General features: G+C 35.7%; 1 protein-coding gene across 1 annotated transcript; it reads right to left on the bottom strand.

Moving 5' to 3' along the window:
* Positions 1-848: 848 nt before the first annotated feature.
* On the bottom strand, positions 849-19,690 carry LOC113089014 (phosphatidylinositol transfer protein beta isoform-like; the record flags this gene model as incomplete). The annotated part of the gene is made up of 8 exons (XM_026255914.1): positions 849-3,497; positions 12,307-12,429; positions 15,231-15,341; positions 15,435-15,512; positions 17,520-17,603; positions 17,699-17,773; positions 19,058-19,065; positions 19,603-19,690. Coding segments are annotated over 8 exons (618 nt in total), but the record flags the coding sequence as incomplete, so codon positions are not given.
* Between the last annotated feature and the right edge of the window lie 12 nt (positions 19,691-19,702).

The following is a 19,702-nucleotide window of genomic DNA, read 5'->3' as shown; positions in this document are numbered from 1 at the left end:
AATTACATACAGCTACATTGTTTTATACATTACATTCAAATTAAATATGAAACAAACATAAATCAGTGTAAATCTTAAATCATTTCCAAATCCTTCATATGTAAAACAGCTATATTCCTGTATACACAGATACTGTAGTAAATATGCAGCAGTTAATTAGTAAATTAGCAGATGCATAAAACAAGCTTCATTTTCAAGCTGTGATGAATGGCAGCCAGAGATAATGAATGTGTCTTCAGGGTTAATTTCCTGTAAATAACCAGTGATTGAGATGTATTTTTAGAACTCACTTCTGCAGCATGGGTCAAATTATTTATCTTTACAAAAAAAGCTTATGAATGTATAATGATTACGAAAATGTGGAAATAAAACCCTTATACTGCAAACTAGACTATGTCCTGCAAACCCACTATGGAATGATTCGACCTTAAGATCACTGAATGGTTTTATGGTTATATATATAAGTGGCCATTTATTGATAGCTATGACTGAAGAAATTAAACTAATAAAAGGATAATAAATGGAAAGCCATAAGACTTATTTTGTAGGTCCCTTTGGTCTTTATAAGAAATCGTTACCAGTTTCTTTTGCAAAGCGGAACAGTGCCATCTAGTGCTGTTGTCAGGAACAACACTGATGAAAACTAGGAGAAATTTACATCAAACATGTTTCTGTGGGCACAAATTACAGCTGCAGAAATAAAAATGAAGCGTTTAAGGTCCTAACACCTTTATTATTACTGCATTAGAATATTAAATCCTTAATATATATGTACCATATTGATTTAAATTATTTTCCTGATCTAAATACTTTAATTTTAAAATTACCTGATGCTTTCAGGATTTGTGTGACTTGTATCTAAAGGCAAGACATTAAAGCATGGAAAACCACAATAAAAATAAAAGACCAAGCATGACTCGAAATTTATTAGATATACTGTTAATTGTTAACTTTATAACCAATTCAAGAAAAAGAGCTGAAAGAAAAAAAAATTGAAAAAAAAAAAAAAGCACACCATTTTACATTCACTGATATTTCCCGATTTTCAAACAAACAATCAGAGAGAAAAAAACAAAACAGTAAAACAGCATTGTGTAATTCCCCAAGAAAAATAAAAGAAAAAACAGTAGATTCTCCAAGTGCGCAGCTATGCTTTGATTACAATATGATTCATTCATTATATCTAAAACCCTTGCCAGTCCCCGCTAGCCTAAAAGCCATGTACAAAAGTAAACCACCCGATCCGTGAGACTGGAGACAGTATGTCTGAAAAGACGTCAGTGCACTGATTCCTCAATTATGATCTAGAGAACATATGAAAAAATATCAAAACCTGACTTCCTCCAAGCTGGATCTATGAGAAGAGGAACACAGGTAAGTGAAAACGTCTTCTTGATTGCCATAAATGTGCCGCTGAGGCCGAACCTGACGGGTTGCATGATAGCGTGAACATTCGTGGACCTTGAAATGAGAGGGACGTTAAGAAACAAAACACGCAAACCTAGAAGAAACGTGCTGTATGCCACATTCAGGCTTGAAAACTATCACAAATGTGCAATTCTAACTAGACAATCAGTGCTACAGGATCGCAGTTTCATCGCAGACATCAGGCACTAACTCTGGCCATCAGCTGTCCATGAAAGCCTGACTATTAAAACTAATGCACTGACTACAATATATGATGAAAATCCCAATCTGTCTGTCGCTCTGGACAGAGAACCGTACACGTTAAAAACCTGTTACTAATAAAGGAGGAGATAAAACAGCCCTGCACTGCGCAGGTCAAGCGCAGACAGCAGAGACACTTTTTGTTAGGCTGGATGATCTGAGCTGGTGCAGGACGGCCAGAGACGAGGAAGACAGGAAGTAGAATTATTCTACCTGCACATCCCAATACTCTGACCTGGTACGTTATACAGATATCAAGCTCTTTACAATGCATTTACAAAGTTCTCCTCTTTGTCCTAAGCGTCTGTTAAAGCATCTACGCACACATTCATGTGCAGAGCTCCGGGTTCCCACACGTTCTGATCAATCATTTTGCAGAGACTGCAAAATACACTATATAAATATATGAATTTATACCTTATGATTTAATTAAAGAAATCTTTTGGGTACAGCATGTTGATCGTAGGAATTTTAGGTTTGTCAGGCAAAAAATGCCGTTACGTTAATGCATTCAAAAATGCAAGTCAAGTACACACTAAAACCATGAGACTTGTGCACTAGAATCTCTTCCTGACTGTGCCTGTGTGACACCGAATTTAAATCTGTTGTCATGACAACCGCAGCAACATTTGCATAATATGCGCAAGGATACCAGACAGGAGTCACTGCTGTTTGCACGTCAGTAAACAGATCCATCCACCTGGAAAAGTAGTTACACCTCAGAAATGACATTTTTTTATTATTTAATTTTAGATTAAATAATAGCAAGATCAAGAATCATCACACTTCAGCTTTTAAATGTCAACACGGTTCACGTGCATTGCAACTGCATTACTGAAATAGCGATTAGAGACTATTTATTTTAAATTTTAATTATAATTATTTAGGGGAATTATTTTCTGTTAGTAAACTTGTAATGAACAGACTTTTGCAGGCCTGGAAATCACAATTTTTCCCTGACATCTCCAGGATTTTCCAAGACTGTGGGAACCCTGAGGGCGTTGCAGGTAGATTAGCGATATAAAAGCACTTTGACTGTCCTAAAGCAAGTAAGAAAAAGCAGCAGCGGCAGCGCCGGTGATTTGCTCCAGTAACTAGTTTGGATTTTGGTGAGGAGAACCTGAAGAGTCCTGAGGGGTTACATCACGCAAAGTGTCTTGAGAACATGAAGACCCTCTCAAAAACAGCCGATTAGATGCCTGAGCTCATGCAAAAGCCACCCGTGGAAAAGGTTTTGCGAGGTGGACGTGTGTTTTTGCACAAATGTGCATGCCGTGCAGTAGCATCACACATTTTACCTAGAAAAACTAGACATGGTAGGCAGGACTACGCTGATGCGAAATAAAAATCTACTAATTAAAAACATGATTAGGAATTTAAAAGAATCAAAAGAAGTGATTCTGGGCGGGGGGGAGAGACTAAACACAAACAAGAAAAATAAAGATCTGAACCATTACAAACAGATAAAACCAAACTAAAACACAAAGAATTGGTCCAATGCCTGCCAAAATGAAATCGAACAACACAACCAATACAGTAAAACTCAAGATATTTTTAACAAAGTGGGAAGTTCACTGGATCAACCTGCCTGAATCTAAAAACAGGTTGAGCGTGAAAGTGTGTCCACCTTGTCGGCAGGTGTGTGAGAACAGTACTACTGATCACGGGGTCATTCTGCGGTCTGGTGGAGGAGGACGGCGCCACCACTGGCCGGTTTGGTTGGATGCGGTGATGTCTTTCGTCAAGTGTCGTCGTGGTTGGATTCTTGAAGTTCAGCCTTATTGTTCGTGAGCAGCACTGGTGCCTCGAACCTGACCAGTATTACGAAGCTACGAGAACGGGAGAAGAAAACAGTGACTGTTAATAACACAGAATAAATACAATACAATACAATACAATACTTCAATGCATGTTTGAAGCCAGACGATTCATTCCAGCCTTCGGTCCTAACCAGGGATGAAATGATGAAGTGGTCTATCATGTGACGATCTCTATAATGCTAATTTAAGTTTTTGTGCATTTAGTTGGTTGCTTGGTTTTAAATGGTTACATTGATTCATAGAAGTTTCTTCTGCTCATTTGCATTTATTTGATCAAAAATACAGGAAGAAATGTAATGCTGTAAAATATTATCATGACGTAAAAAAAATATATATATATTTTAATATACATTTAAATCTAATTTGTTCCTGTGATGCGCAGCTGTATTTTCAGCATCATTCCTCCAGTCTTCAGTGTCACATGATCCTTCAGAAATCAGAATAATATACTGATTTATTATCAGTGCTGGAAACTGTTGTGCTGTTTAATATTTTTTTGGAACCTGTTATAATTTTTTTTCAGGATTCTTCGATGAATAAATAGCTAAAAGGAAAAGCATTTATTTAAAATGGAAAATATACAGCTCTCAAAATATACAGTACCGTTCAATAGTTTGGAGTCAGTAAATGTATTCTATCTTTCTTTATTCTTTTAAAGTAATTAAAACTTTTATTCAGCAAGGATGTGTTAAATTGTTAAGAAGTTTATGCAAATATTTATATTGTTTGAAAATAATTACAAATAAAAAAAATGCTTTTTTTTTTACTTTTTATTCATCAAAGAATCCTGAAAAAAGTACTTTAGCCAACAATGATAATTCTACTAATAAATCTGCATATTAGAATGATTTCTTAAGGATGTGACACTTTATACTGGAGTAATGGCTGATGGAAATTCAGACTTGAAATCACAGAAATAAATTATATTTTAAAAGATATTAAAATAGAAACCATTATTTTTTTAGCAAGTTTTTTTTTTTTTTTTTGCTGTATTTTTGATCAAATAAATACAGCCTTCATGAGCAGAATAGACTTCTTTAAAAAGTCTTACTGATCCCAAACTTTTAGTAGTGTGTGTGGAGAAATAAAATAAATATATATATATTTTTTTCAATCTAAGTACTGTTTATTGTTTGATCATAATTACTAGTGTAGTTAAGTTACATTAGCAAATTAAACATTATTGTAAAGCGTTACCAAATTATTGCCTTTGCAACAATCTGAAATAAAATAAGTACTAAATTAGTGTACTAAGTACTATTTAAAGTACTAGTATTTAAAATAAGTATTAATAAAACTAAGACTGAAATAAAAAATAAGTAAATCAAATTACTAAAACTGACAAAAAAAAAGTCAAGTCTAATTAAAAAATAAATAAATAATATATAAATAAAACTAAAATAACTAAGGCTTTAACTAAGGGTATTACATTTTTTGGTTCATTTGTAGGTGGTTTCTTACAGACTCGAGTCAAAAGAGAGCAAACTCGCATCTCTAGATAGTTTGTTGGATTTTCTTTCAATTGTATTAACATCTACAATATGAAAATTGTAAGCCTGATCACTTAGAAACAAGATGCATGATTCAAGGAATTATTCACTGATTATTCAGATTCATTCATCTGTAGCACAAACAATGTGTGCTGATTTACATACAAAACTTTAATATGTAGGATAAAGGTTTGTTTGAATCAATAACACCAAGTGCGACTAACAGAAATAGTGTCTTTAATTAGTTGTGATCTGCCATGATTGTCACATCACTGCAGCATCAAGTTTTCATCGTGCCTGGTTAGGACGCCGTGTGAATTCAATCAAGACACTGCAGGCGTTTTTTTTTTTTAAACACTTACACGTGTACAAATGCACACACAAATCAAAGAGAGCAGAAACACGCTCACATGCGCCGAGTACAAACACACTCTGGAAAAATCAACAAACACAAAAAACTGTGATTAGAAACCAAGAATACAGTGCAGAGAAGCAGAAATGGGGCGATGAAGAGAGATGAGAAAAAAAAAAAAAAAAAAGATTGGGCAGAGATGCTTGGAAAGAGCGGCCGAGGAGAACTTCATCTCTTCCAGATCGTTTTCAGGCAGAGCCAAACGCAGAGGGAGGGAGAAAAACACAAATATGAAGCGGCTGTGTGCCGTTCTGACTCTCAAAAGACACTGAATTTCTCTCTCCAGAAGGAAGTCTATAAAATGAACTTCATAAGTGCCTTACAGAGATGCTGCAAAATCAACATAAGATTTGAGAAACTCATCAGAAACCACATGACCAATGTGAAAATAAAGGTATATTTCTCTCAGAAATTCAAGTTTTGTCATCCTTCCAAATCTGCACGAGTTTCTTTCTTCTGTGTAAAACTAAAGAGAGGTTCAGAAAGTACAAGATGCTTGTTTGAAAGTATATCATGGCTGTCAAGCTCTGAAAAATCTCAATAATAGTAGTCCAACAGTAGTACAACTTGTGCACTACATTACAAGTCATATAAAATCAAATGATACCTTTTATGTGATGAAAAACTTATTGTCTGAAACATTTCCTTCAACAGTGGCAGTCAAATCTCCTTTGCACATCTATGTTTGAATATGCAAATATACATTTAAATAAACAATATATATATATATATTTTTTTTTTCAGTCACACAAAGCTATTTTATGGTTTTAAAAGACTTAAAATACAGCACATAAATCATATAAACTATTTTTATGATGCTTTTTCACAGCTTGATAGCCTGTGGCCACTGTATGAAAAACAAGTGTGGAGATACTTTAAAAACATCTCCATGGAAGAAATTCAGTCATAAGGGTTTGGAACGACATGATGGCATTTTATGTGTGTATGCACTAACCCTTCAGGACAAGAACAGTGGAAAAGAAAACGATGGCTCCTGTAAACATCACAACCTGCCTCCATTTAGATAGATAGAAGATCACCAACTCGACAGAAGAACACTGCTTTTGGAAGCTACAGGCATTGGCCACCACACTTGCTTTAAAAATCAATAATCTTTTACCTTTCAACTGGAGTCTAAAACCATTAGAACTTGCAGATGAGGCTTTTTCAAGGAGCTGCGAACACCTGCATTCAATTTGCGCCGTTGAGGCACTATTTTCCTCTGGCCTGAACGAACGCTATTGGGCGGTTCAGCCAAGAGTTTGTCTGAAATGACTAACACTTTAATTCGGGTTCCATTTCTCCACACGTCAGCTGAGAGGAGAACACCAGAAGAAAAGTTAGTTAGCTGAAGAGATGGGTTAGTGGGTGGCGGCGGATGAAAAGAACGAGAGAAAGAATGCACGACGGAGCGGCCGACTCTCCTCCGCTGTAACTTACAGAGTCTCTCCACCTGCCTTGTGTTACTAAAAAGAATTCGGCTACTCTTCGGCTGCTGTCGTGCCTCGTACGGATCCCTTTTGACGCATCTAGAAACAAAACATGCCATTAGGTGCTATCTTACCGCTTGCTGACCACCAGCTGGAAGGAAAATGTTATGAAACAAAATAGCCAACAACAGAACATGAAAAGCATATTTGAACGAATCTCAAAAAACAGAAACAAAAAATTTGTGTGTATGTGCTTTGAAATGAGGATACAAAGTAGTTGTATTTTTTATTTTTATCAAATGTAAATTCTAGGGGTGTAACGGTTCACAAAATTCACGGTTCGGTTCGATACGATACACTGATGTCACGGTTCGGTTCGGTTCGGTACGTTTTAGATACAGCAAAATGCAAAAACATCTCAACTTTTCAGAATGCCGCAAGCGCACCGCGGGTCATGTGACAAGAACTAACCAATCAGCTTCATCCTTTCCCATAACAACGTTGAAAACTCAGCCAAGATGAAGGAACAGCTGATTATAGTTGTATATGGATTGCAATTTTGAAATAAATTTAGTAGCAGAGCTACTGCAAGCGATTTTTAGAGCTGCAAATCCATTTACCCTTTGCTGAAATTTCCGCGTCTCATGGAGAGAGCACGTCATTGTTGCTTAGCAAAGACAGACGCCTCATGAGCGCTTCTGCCCGAGCGCTTTGGAAAGGAGGAGAAAGACGTGCTTAGCGTTTTCCACGCGTTTTTAGGAGCGATATGTGAACGGACCCTAAGGCGCTCGCTCACTCAGCACGCGCTGAAGGCTCATTGCAAAATGTCTAATGCATTTAACAGACCAGAAATATAAGATCCTAAAATAACCAACAGGTCTGGTGTTTGGGTGCACTTTGGATTCCCTGTAAGCTATAATACTGGTGTCTAAATGCTGCAGGCATAGTTTGTTGCGTGCATGTTTCTCCTTTTTTTCGTCTTTTCCCAGATACTGACACAATAAGGTGATGTCGGCGTAAATGAGTTGACATGTTTCAAGTATTCACGCTGGTGTTTATTTTATTTTTTATTTTTTTGAAGCAATGAAGCAACCGCGCGAAGCCCTCACTATATAGGATTTTAGAAAGAATGCAGAGCACTAGTGTAGTGTGCAAACTTACCACAGTGTGGATTTCAGAAAGTGTGCAAAGACTTCACGTGCACACTTACCATAACATGGATTTACAAATAATGTTCTAAGGAGGGGCTCTCATGTAACTCTGATCGAGCAGCTCATAGATGGAATCATGCATCTCAAACAATATGTTTGAGAGTCATCTTCTTTTTCTAGTCTGTTAAACGCATTGGCCATTTTGCAACGAGCCTTCAGCGCGTAGGCTGAGTGAGCAAGCGCCTGACTGAGTCATAACATAACATAAACATATAAGTTTGTTTTTTTTTCTTCTTCCGGAGTGTCAGGGGCGTTGCCTGTTACGTCGTTTGGGTTATTGGGCTACCTTGTTGAACGCATATCATTATATTTCTCTTTTTTTTTTTCAAATATAATTAATTAGTCCAACGAACCGTTCGGTATGCATAATGCGTACCGCGTACCGAACCGAAAGCGTCGTACCGAACGGTTCAATACGAATACGCGTATCGTTACACCCCTAGTAAATTCATGTCCAAGTCTGGTTAAAGCTGCTGTAGGTAACTTTTGTAAAAAATATATTTTTTTACATATTTGTTAAACCTGTCATTATGTCCTGACAGTAGAATATGAGACAGATAATCTGTGAAAAAATCAAGCTCCTCTGGCTCCTCCCAGTGGTCCTATTGCCATTTGCAGAAACTCCATCGCTCCCGGTAAGAAACAACCAATCAGAGCATTCGTAACTTTGTTTGTGTTCAAAATGTAGAAAAATGTATATAATAAGCGAGTACACCATGAATCCATTTTCCAAACCGTGTTTTTGGCTTGTCCTGAATCACTAGGGTGCACCTATAATAAGTGTTTATATTCGGACTATTTTAGATTGCTTCGGGGGTACCGCGGCGGAGTAACCCAGTACCTTTGTGATTCTTCATAGACATAAACAGAGAGAAGTAGTTCCGGCTACGATGTTCTTCCGCAAGACGCAAGCAGTTCTGTTTATTAACCGCTAGAGCGTCAAAAGTTACCTACTGCAGCTTTAAATAAACATTACTTATCAGAAAAAGAAGAAAAAACTACTGTATTTTATATTTTTACATTTACCATTGAATTATTACCTTAAATTATTGGTATGCCTGCACTATGTTTCTACTTGCTGTACTGGAAGCTCCTGACACAAAGACGAATTCCAGTTAAACACTGCAATAAAGCTCTTTCTCTAATCAATGTAATCAATATTCTATTTATTAAAGCCAAGTAGTAATCTAATCAAGTGTTTTTAAGCATTTTACATTTATTTCTAAATATCTCAAGGCAGTAATGATTTACACAATAAATTTTATTTGTGAAATTATGTTAAGCTATTCTTTTTAATACTACAGTTTTAACTATTTTATTATAGGTCTAGCTCAATTGGTAGAGCAAGGTTGGCGGTTCGATTCCACGGGAACACATGATAGGTAAAAATGTATAGCCTGAATGCACTGTAAGTTGCTTTGAAAAAAGCGTCTGCTAAATGCGTAAATTTACATTTACATTTTATTTAACTATTTTCGAATTTTTCAGATCATCAGTCATCAAAGCTTGATAAATACTGGTCACAGACACAGAGATTTACTTTAAATTTCACCAAGCTGATTACTCACTAGAAACTCCCACAGAACATGTTTTCAGGTCCAATCTTATTTTGAAATAACAAAGTGGTTATATCCAAGTGTGTGTTTTGTTTACTTTTTTAAATTAGACTTCTCTTGAACTCCATCATATTGTTCATTTACAAACATGCATGAAAACAAGGGATTAATTGCATGAACCAAATCACAGCCAAACATAACCAGTCATTTCATGATGGAGGCATTGTCATTTCCTCCCATTCATTCTCAATTACCCCCCACCAAACTCACGGCACGCTTTAGTTGGTCTGTTAAAACTCAATGGGCTCAGGGGAGGCGAGAGAGACCTGCTTTACCTGCTGGTGTAGCTGTTGGACAATGTTTCTACAGAAGAATGAGTGTTTTATACATATTTAATGCTATATTTTGTAATACTGGAGTGGTTTTAGTTTTGTACTACAGATTTTTACTCATTCTTTTCTATGAATTCTTTTCTCATCCAATATTTTGAGGATCCCAGCTTTTGAGAAAGACATTTTCATAATGAAACATCTTTAAATTTTCAAAATGATTTCAATATTGCAATGCAAAAAAGAAAGAAAGAAAAGGAAATATATAAAAAACTTTTATATATAAAGTAATAATCTAATTAATTATAATTTAATTACATTTATTAAAATACACTTACAAATCACTACGATAAAATTACAATTAACTAACTTTAAAACCTTCATATGGACAATTGTGCCTTACTGAAAAATGTTACGATTATTTCTTCACACTACAAGCGATTGATATTAATGAACAACAGACTCTCTTTTCTTTATTTCAGGGAGAAATATGATGTATTCATGACTCTTTTCACCCAATCAAACCCTTACTCTCAGCAAGGAGGCACTGAATGGGTTAACGTTGACATAATCCTCACTGGAAACATATTCACCATCATTTCCATAAAAGAGGTTTTGAAAAAATATACCCTGGAAGATTTCTGTAAAGCACGGCAAAGCCAAAGTAAACTTAATTCGTCAAATATTGGTCCAAATACATACTTTCTGCTTGGCAACTGGATAGTACCAGTGTAAAAGATGTTTGTTTAATATAAAGTTTTACTACATATACTGTTTGCTTTATCAATGCCAGCCTTTACAACTGAAAGCAATTACCAGATGAATAGGAGAAAGATATAACTCGTAACGTGACTGATGAGTTGACGGTTAAGGAATCACTTTATTGGTCTTGGCTAACCATCGCTTAAGAATAAAACTAATAAGCGACTACGCCTTCGGGATTTGGATGAGAATATACTGATCGATATTTCCCAGGCAGTGAGAAGTTTGTGGTTTTCTTTGGCTGCATGCTGAAAGCGATCACAGACCGTGTCAGAGTTTGGAGAGACTGCGTGCCGTTGGATCGTCATATTTACTGGTTAGAGGAAAGAATCTGGGCCAAATACTATACCCTTGAGCTGGGACGCATTCAACGAAAACACACAACTGAAAATAGAGAATATGAGCATGCTTGCCAATGGTGACCAGCTGGAAAAAACCCAATATAGCTCAAATCTATAACCCCTTCAATAACGTCCAGAAGCCAAATTAAATTCAGTGACTACTGACGTCTACAGTCAAATAATGACCCCTGGTGCTAATATCACAGGTACTAACATTTTATTCCAAATATAAACGCCCACATTATGCTGTAAAATGTGTTCAGATGTGCACTGTAGGCTGATGATGTACAGACGGTTTCTCAATAGCTCACTGATTTTCTATTTCAACTGTAGTCTAAATTTAATGAAAAGAGACTATATAAAACTAAAGCTTTCTTTATGATTTAACACAATTTTCTATTTCCTTGTGCTTAGTTGAAAACAACAGTAATTGCATTCAACTAATTCTCATTTTCAAATGGAAATGAATCATTCACACTATTTTAGTCTGAATCATTTGGACAACTCACTAGCTATCTTTATACAAGATGACTTAATCCAGGATTATTAACATTATCTAGAGTATATATATATATATATATATATATAGATATAGATACATAGATATATATTTTTCAGCTAGTTGCCACAGCAATTTATCATTTTCTTTTAGTTTTTACCTTGAAGTACTAAAATACCTAAATATTAAATAACTGATTAAAAAAAAAATAATAATTCAAATAATTTCTCAAATAAAAAAACAACTATATTGACATTAAATAAAGACTAACACAAAATTACTGAAATCTTAACAAAAATTTAAAGTTTAAACAGAAATTTTAAAAATTGAATTCAAAATATTATTAAAAATTATAATGGTATATCAATGATCCTAAAACATCACTGTTTGGAACTAAAATCTAATCAATAATTGAATTAAAATTAGTCTGAATAATTTTGGCAACTTACTGAATCAGTTGGAATGACAATGACAAATAAAATTCACTCCCTGAACCTAATGCAATTATTTATAGTAAGTAATTATTTTCAAAATTAGCTGTAATTTTTTACACTTAATTCAGCCCGATTATTTAAAAAAATGATAGCAATTATACTAAAGGCAGTGAAATGACACCTTCGACCTTTAAAAACCATTCATGAATGGATAAAAAAAAACATGGAAAGAACAGCGTTTCATGATCTGTACTGCTGGGAATAAGGAGGTCTGCCAAGGAAGGGTGGGAACAAATGCAATTGAGAAAAATACACATGCTTTGGACCATAATCCTGTGCAAATGTTCTTCTCACCTCCTCCAGCTGTCGCTGCGTCTCCTCCTCCATCCGGCGGATGTCCTCCATGGAGAGCTCCACCCAGCTGTCAATCCAACAGAAGAGCTGACGGTGGAAGTTGGTGAAGATCCTCTTCTCTTGCTACAAACGTAAAATAAATATCTCAAAACTAATTCAAAACACACCTTGAGATTTTAAATATGACATGATATAATATGTTGTTTGGACCACTTTAAGGAACCGTTTTTTTTTTGTTTTTTTTTATGTCAGCATCACATGGGTGTGAACAAGAGCACTTTGGACTAGAGATGCACCGATTGACCGGCCAGCTGATTTCCCGCACGATCGCCCAGACCGGTCTTTCTGATTCCAAGCCGGCCCATTTTGAAATCACAGCCACGCTCACATACGCATGTAAACAAAAATGTCATCGGTGTGTGATTTCTTCACTGTGAGCGAAGACACAAAATGTGCAATTTGTAATATGTGTGGGGCCAAAATAAACAGCAGGGAAACCACCAGAGGGCTTGGTTTATGCTTGCACTAGACAAGCAGATTTTTGAAAGTGGCAAGTGGCCACCAAAAACTGATTCAGAATTTACACAAAGCACACACAAAGTAACTCATAGACAATTATACACGCATACTGTGGTAGAAAAACAATGATATTTATAATATATGATATAGGTAAGCAATGGAGGTGTAACAATATTCAAACCAAAGCAAAAAACCGTGATACACCACCCACAGAACATACCCAGCCATGATGGCTTTGAAGGAGGGTAATAGGGCTGCAAGATTAATAGCACGCGATTGTCATGGGCATTTAGTCAGTAAAGCCGGTTCTATGTTTAGCAGTAAATCTCCATCACCTGCTTTCAGATGGAGCAGCATTTACTACATAGAGCCGTAGTTCTCTGACAGGCCATGCAAAATCGCGTTCATAATCGCAGACGATATCATTGTAGGATTATGAAATCATTTGCAATATTAACAGCTGTTCGCGTATCTTATCAGTGAACTACGGCTCTGTGTAGTAAATGTTATGTTTCAGTGTGTTTTTATGGAATACGTCCACAGAGTTATATCTTCATGACTAGCACAGTCAAGTTCACTTGTGCATATTATATATATATATTAGTGTATATACTATTTATCTCATTTAAGATGTATTTGGTTTAGTTATGCTGGAGTAAAGTGCTTCATCATAGGCCTACTACAGCACGCAGTGTGAGCAGCACAAACAACAATGCAGAATATTAATAACAATGACTGGGACTGTCATATACATAACATTATAATGAGAACACTATTAGATTTAAACGCTGTGTATTTGTAGAGTATAGTTGCCATGTTTCGCTGTAGGATAGCAGGCATCAAGAGTAATTCTACACATTCCCACAGGTTTAGTGATTATAAAGCAGGCAATTCCCACAAATGTATGCACTGTAGCATGCAGGTTGAATCCAGATTAGTCATTTTAAAACTTTCTGTGCGACTGGGATTGAGTGGTACAGCATCATCTCTCACTCTCTCAGAATGCACATATGGCCTCACATCCATAATATCCACGTTGAGTTTGCTCTGCAAACAAGTCGATTTTAACCCATAAGGCACTCGCACACTCTGAGAGATGGTCTTCAATGCACTTCTAATGGGATGGTTATCAATTTATAAGACTTTTTGTTTTGTGAATCATGTAATTTTACTTTAATATGACATCATACACATTGCGCTACCCCACTCATATGGCATTAATTTTATTTGTGTAAGTCTTACAAAGTCCTAAAAAGCCTTAAATTTAAAATAATTAATGCAGATACCCTGTGAAGACTGAAATAAAATTCCTTCTTTGATATTTGCTGATATTTGTTTTGAAAATGATTTCTATTGATGTTTCAACTCCTATCCAGTTTACTGTACGAGATTTTATATTCTGGCTAGTTCAAATTCATCTCTGGCTACCAGGTATTTTGAAACTCTGCAAGCACTGAAAATAATTCCAATCAAAGTTACAGTAGAACTGTTGTGTGTGTCAGAGAAACGCAGCTGTGTTTTGTTACTGAAATTAATGCACTTTTTTTTTTATTGATTCAGTGACCCATTCATATCAACAGTGAGTCACCTGCCTTTTTCTGAATGAATCAGCCATTTGAAAGAATCGGTTGAATGACTGAAAAACTACTATTAATACAGTTGTTTTCTGCGATCTATTGGTGGTTTGGTTTCATATTTAAAAGTATCATTGCATTTTCCCCAACATTTCTTATTTGTATGTTCAAACAAATATTTAAAACAATCTTATAACATTATTTATGCATTTGCAATTTTGTGGTGTAAATGCATTAATGGCACCTTTCAGATTTCAGCATTTAAACAGTCTGTGTAAATACATCTAAAGCCACTTCAGATGCTGCTTCTGTGTTTCCTCTGCAGTAGAAAGATGGGGTTTGTTAACACTGATTTCATTTGAATGTTAACAACTCTACAGTGTCTTTTATTCTAACTGAATTATTTGATACAATGTAAGAATATTATATAAAAGATGACAAATACAATTAATAAAGCTAGGAAAAAAATTACATCTGTTTTGTTATATACAGCAACTAATTTCCAGTTAATTATTTCTACCTCTTTCCAGTCACAGAGCACTTTATTTTACGAGTTAAAAGAGGAAGAAATCCTGTAAAAGTGCAGTTTGAGGGAAATTTATATGTTTATTAATTTCTTTTATTATGAAAATAAAATTTTGCATTAAAAAAAAAAGATTTTGCTGTCAAATACAGTTCTTAGAAGGAAAATCAAAATATGCAGAGAAAATTGCAATTGGTGCATCTCTTTTTTGGTCTACTAAATATCTCTTTTTGTGCCCTATATGTGTTTAGAAAACATGAGAGTGAATAAATGATAAAGTGCTAGCTTGAATGAGCATTGTTTATTACCTTGTGGATGAAGTTCTCTATTTTAGTTTGAAGGCCCCACCACTTGAACTTGACGGTGACTAGTTTGTATGCACACATACGAGGGGTGTCCGTCTTAGCCAAGAGCTCTTTCTGTTCGAGGAGAAACCACACATTGTCTTTATACAGAACTGAATTAATAGAGAGTAAAAATCTCTGATAAACTAATTAAATAGAGCCACTCACCTTCCAGTCTGGCCCTAAAGGTCCCCGGCCAGTTTTCTCTGAGTGAAAGATTGCTGGGTCCTCTGCCAGTTTATAGTCCTGAGAGAACGACAATTTGAGTCACTTTTATTTCCTTTATGGTAAATATTTCTCCACACTGCCTTGATTTAGTCAGCATAGATGTAATTTCAGAATATAAACTATGAATAAAATATATATATATTTTTTTTTTTTATTACCAAATACCAGGAACAAAAAAGCAAAAACAGTCCATTTTGATTTAATTTTATCACTGTTGTCAACTACTTTTAATGGAAAGTAGCTAAAACCTCCTTAAACAGTGGCTTAAATGATGCTAGATGAGGGCACGCATTAATTAACATATTCATGACATCACCATACCGTAGTTGCATTCTTTTTTTTTATTTTAACCCTTTATATATGACAAAATCACCATACACTATTCAGCTTTGCCATCACAGGAATAAATTACTTTTTAAAATATATTCAAATAGAAACTGTTATTTATAGTTCAGTGAGCAGGTCAGCGGGAGAAGAGGAGAAATTAACAACACACTCCTGCTAGTCAGCACACAACAACGCTGGACTCCAGTCAAACGGACGCAGCTGTATTTATGCATTTGGCACCGTGCCAGAATAAGGTCACATGGAAATGCATTTGGATTTATTCAAAGCAGCTGATGTTTGGCGCAGTGTAGTACACGAAACCGGCAGCTAGTTTGTTTGATCTTGAAGCTTGAGATTTTAGCAGTGATGTCTACAACTTCAAACAGACCAGATTGTTCAGTAAATTTTAGAGCAGGATCAGGTCTCCCCGTAGTAGATAAGAGAAAAGAAGAAGCATTCTTGATAAACTACTGAACCTTGAGTAATGCAGGTTAGAAGGGCAATGGTCCACACACTCTAAAGACACGTCACCCTAATCCAGTTTTACGTAACACACCGGCTAAAAGCTGAATCACAAGTCACACACTAGCCAGCCTAAACAGTATGCAGGATAAGGATTAGCATGACTCAAATCACTGCACACTGGAAACAGTGTGCTAAACTTGCTGTTTCTAGTGTATTTTTAATGTGGTTAACATTGCTTCTAAATGCCGAAAAATTTGTGACATTGTGATTTTTTTGTAAGAACCTAATCAATACTGTAATTATTTGGATCTGCTAATGCTTACAAGCAAACGAACAGTACACAACAAAGGGTTTGTTTTATCAGGACAGTTTTATGACATGATAATATGTCTAAATAGTTAAAGCATTTCTGTTCAAAAGTTTGGGGTCAGCAAAATGAGAGTAAAATGTAATTTATTCCTGTGATGCAAACCTGTATTTTCAGCATCATTACTCCAGTCTTCAGTGTCACATGATCTTCAGAAATCATTCTAATATGCTGCTCATAAACATTTATGATATTTTCAGTGTTGGAAACATTTGTGCTGCTTCATATTTTTTCAGAACTGTGATACATGAATTTTTTTTGCCATTATTTGACAAAAAGCTCAAAAGGACAGTGTTTATTTGAAATAGAAATCAACTGTATCGTAAATGTCTTCACTGCCACTTCATTTGACAATGTATACTTAGTCTCTTTCAAAAACAACAAACATCATACTGACCTCAAACTTTCTGTGCAGAGAATATTACATAAAACACAATATTAAACTAAGTGGATAAATCTGATTTTGCAAGATTAAGATTATCTGCATCAGCCGATAAGTGTTTATTCATGAGTGATTAACAGAAGCACTGAGGTTGAACATTAAATAAATAATTCCAATGGACTCGTTTAGTCATTCTGCCAATTATTTTATCCAAAAGGGCCTTACAAATGAGGAACATCACATGCAACTAGCCTACACCATAACCTCGAATGCAAAAACTTCTTAAAATGTTTGCTGCTGAGGGCAGAGCTATGCAAATTAGTTGCAACTGGTTGGGTAAAATAGCTCATTTTTGTAGTGCAAGCTGACCACAGGATGACCAGCAGGGATGGACTGTAGGCTATATATTCAAAGAGGGTATTGCTACTAAAAGGCACAAAGAATAAGTTCAGAGCATTTCTAGACTGATGTAAAGTGAACTCACTCCAGGTTCGACCTGAGACCGATCGGCTATATCGATATGCACAACCTCCACTGTCTTCCATGTGGTGGGATCCAGATCATGTACCTGGTATTTGGCACAAACAAACACACAAATCAGCTTGAGTATGAGATTACAGATGCATTCAGAACATCATATAACAAAAAAAACTTCTCACTCACATTCTCTAAAGAGCCTGTGTCAGGTTTGTGCCACGTTTCAATTTTAATCATGAAGTCATCTTTCATGTATTCATTCTGAGGAGAAGATGCAGTGATGTTTACATTCATGAAATGTGGTTTCATCACAAACAGCAGCATGAATTCACTTTAAACTGTGGTTTAACAGCACATGCAATGCAAATATTCTGAAGTCCAGCAACTTTAGAGCGATTCAAATCACATTTTTAAACTGGCTTTAATGCTGGAGGGAACAAGTTCCTAGAAAAACAGGAAGTACAAAGGCTGTACTCCAGTTTCTTCGTAAACTGGCGTTATGATTGGTGTGCTGAACTAAAATAAATACACAGAGTGTTCCCAAAACATATTCAGGCACTTTACTCACCCTAAAGACATCCAAGATGTAGACGAATTTTTTTGTTCATGGGAACAGATTTGGAGAAATGTAGCATTGTATCACGTGCTCACCAATGGATCATTTGAAGTGAATGGGTGCCGTTGAATGAGAGTCCAACAGCAGATAAAAACATCACAATAACCCACACCACTCCAGTCCATCGGTTAATGTCTTGTGAAGTGAAAAGCTAAAATAATCCATAATAACACTTCCTCCAGTGTCCTGTTGTTCTCTCACATCAAAATCCAACCACATATTTGTTTCGAGCTGTTTTGGACTGTTTCACGTGTAGACAGTGCTTGAGCTGTGCTTATTTCTCTCCTGATTCAGACTTTTTTTCCAATGGATTATAGGCTCATATTTTAATCCAGAACCATTGGTTTGAAGTAAAAAAAGGTCCTGATGGATTTATTTCTTACAAACATACAGCTTTGCACTTCTCCAGACATTAACTGATGGACTGGAGTGGTGTGGATTATTGTGATGTTTTTATCAGCTGTTTGGACTCTCATTCTGACGGCACCCATTCACTGTAGAGCATCCACTTGTGAGCAAGTGTTGTAATGATACATTTTCTCCAAATCTGTCCTGATGCACAAAACAAGCTCATCTATAGCTTGGATGGCCTGAGGGTGAATACAGTTTTAGTATATTTTATTTTTTTGGCTTTAAGTCACACTTGCCTCAATGTTATCGCATACTGTGACATTTATTTAAACAAAGAAGACAAGTTTGAAACTAAACAATAAAGACATGCAGATACAAACATTCATTCACACACTTACAATTGCATCTAAATACTTTTTAAGGTAACTGTGTCAATTCATACCCTAAGAATCAATTAAATGTTTGGCTCGATTAAAAACAACTTTTCCATTGATGCAAACTGCAGGCACTTCGTAGTAAATGGCCATGCACTACAGGTTAGTATACAGTCATAAAAAATAGCTAGTTTTCGTACTTACAGTCACAACTGAGGAGAATGGAGCGGCATGCAAAAATAAAGAAGAAAAATAATCAGGTGAAATAATAAACCATTCATATTTCCACTGTCAAAACAGACCAATACAAAAGTGGCCCGAAACATACTCGAGAACATAAATGCAAAACGCTATAGCTACAAAATACGTCAAAAATGCAATTCAAGTAAGCACTGCGTTCTTAGTGCATCAGACTCTTCAGTTCTCTTTCTGTCATTTATTTAACTTAATGTTTGTTAAAAATAAATAAAAATAACACTTTTATATTGACAAGCTATCAAAAAACAAACAATACAGTTTAGCTCTATGCTTTGGTTGAGTAATCACGTCTGCGTTTGCATACTTGCTGAGTATGTTTCCAGCCTAATTCTTTACCAAACAGCACATTGTGAGAACTTTGTGAAACAATCAAAAAAACACTGTATGCATGACATCTGTGCCAATATGTAACTCATTACATATTGCTGTATTCAATAATAATATGATAGTGACGGATCGTGTGTATAACAGATGAAAAGGTTTCCACTCACTCGTACGACAGTATGGATAAGCATTCCAGGCTTTTTCGTGGAAAACTAACGCCCCCTCTGGTGCGATCATCTTCACAAAGCCCGCACTTTACTAGACGAA

This window comes from Carassius auratus, unplaced genomic scaffold (assembly GCF_003368295.1).
Source record: "Carassius auratus strain Wakin unplaced genomic scaffold, ASM336829v1 scaf_tig00048289, whole genome shotgun sequence".
In the NCBI taxonomy this organism is placed as follows: Eukaryota; Metazoa; Chordata; class Actinopteri; order Cypriniformes; family Cyprinidae; genus Carassius; species Carassius auratus.
This window is presented reverse-complemented; position numbering and strand designations above follow the sequence as displayed.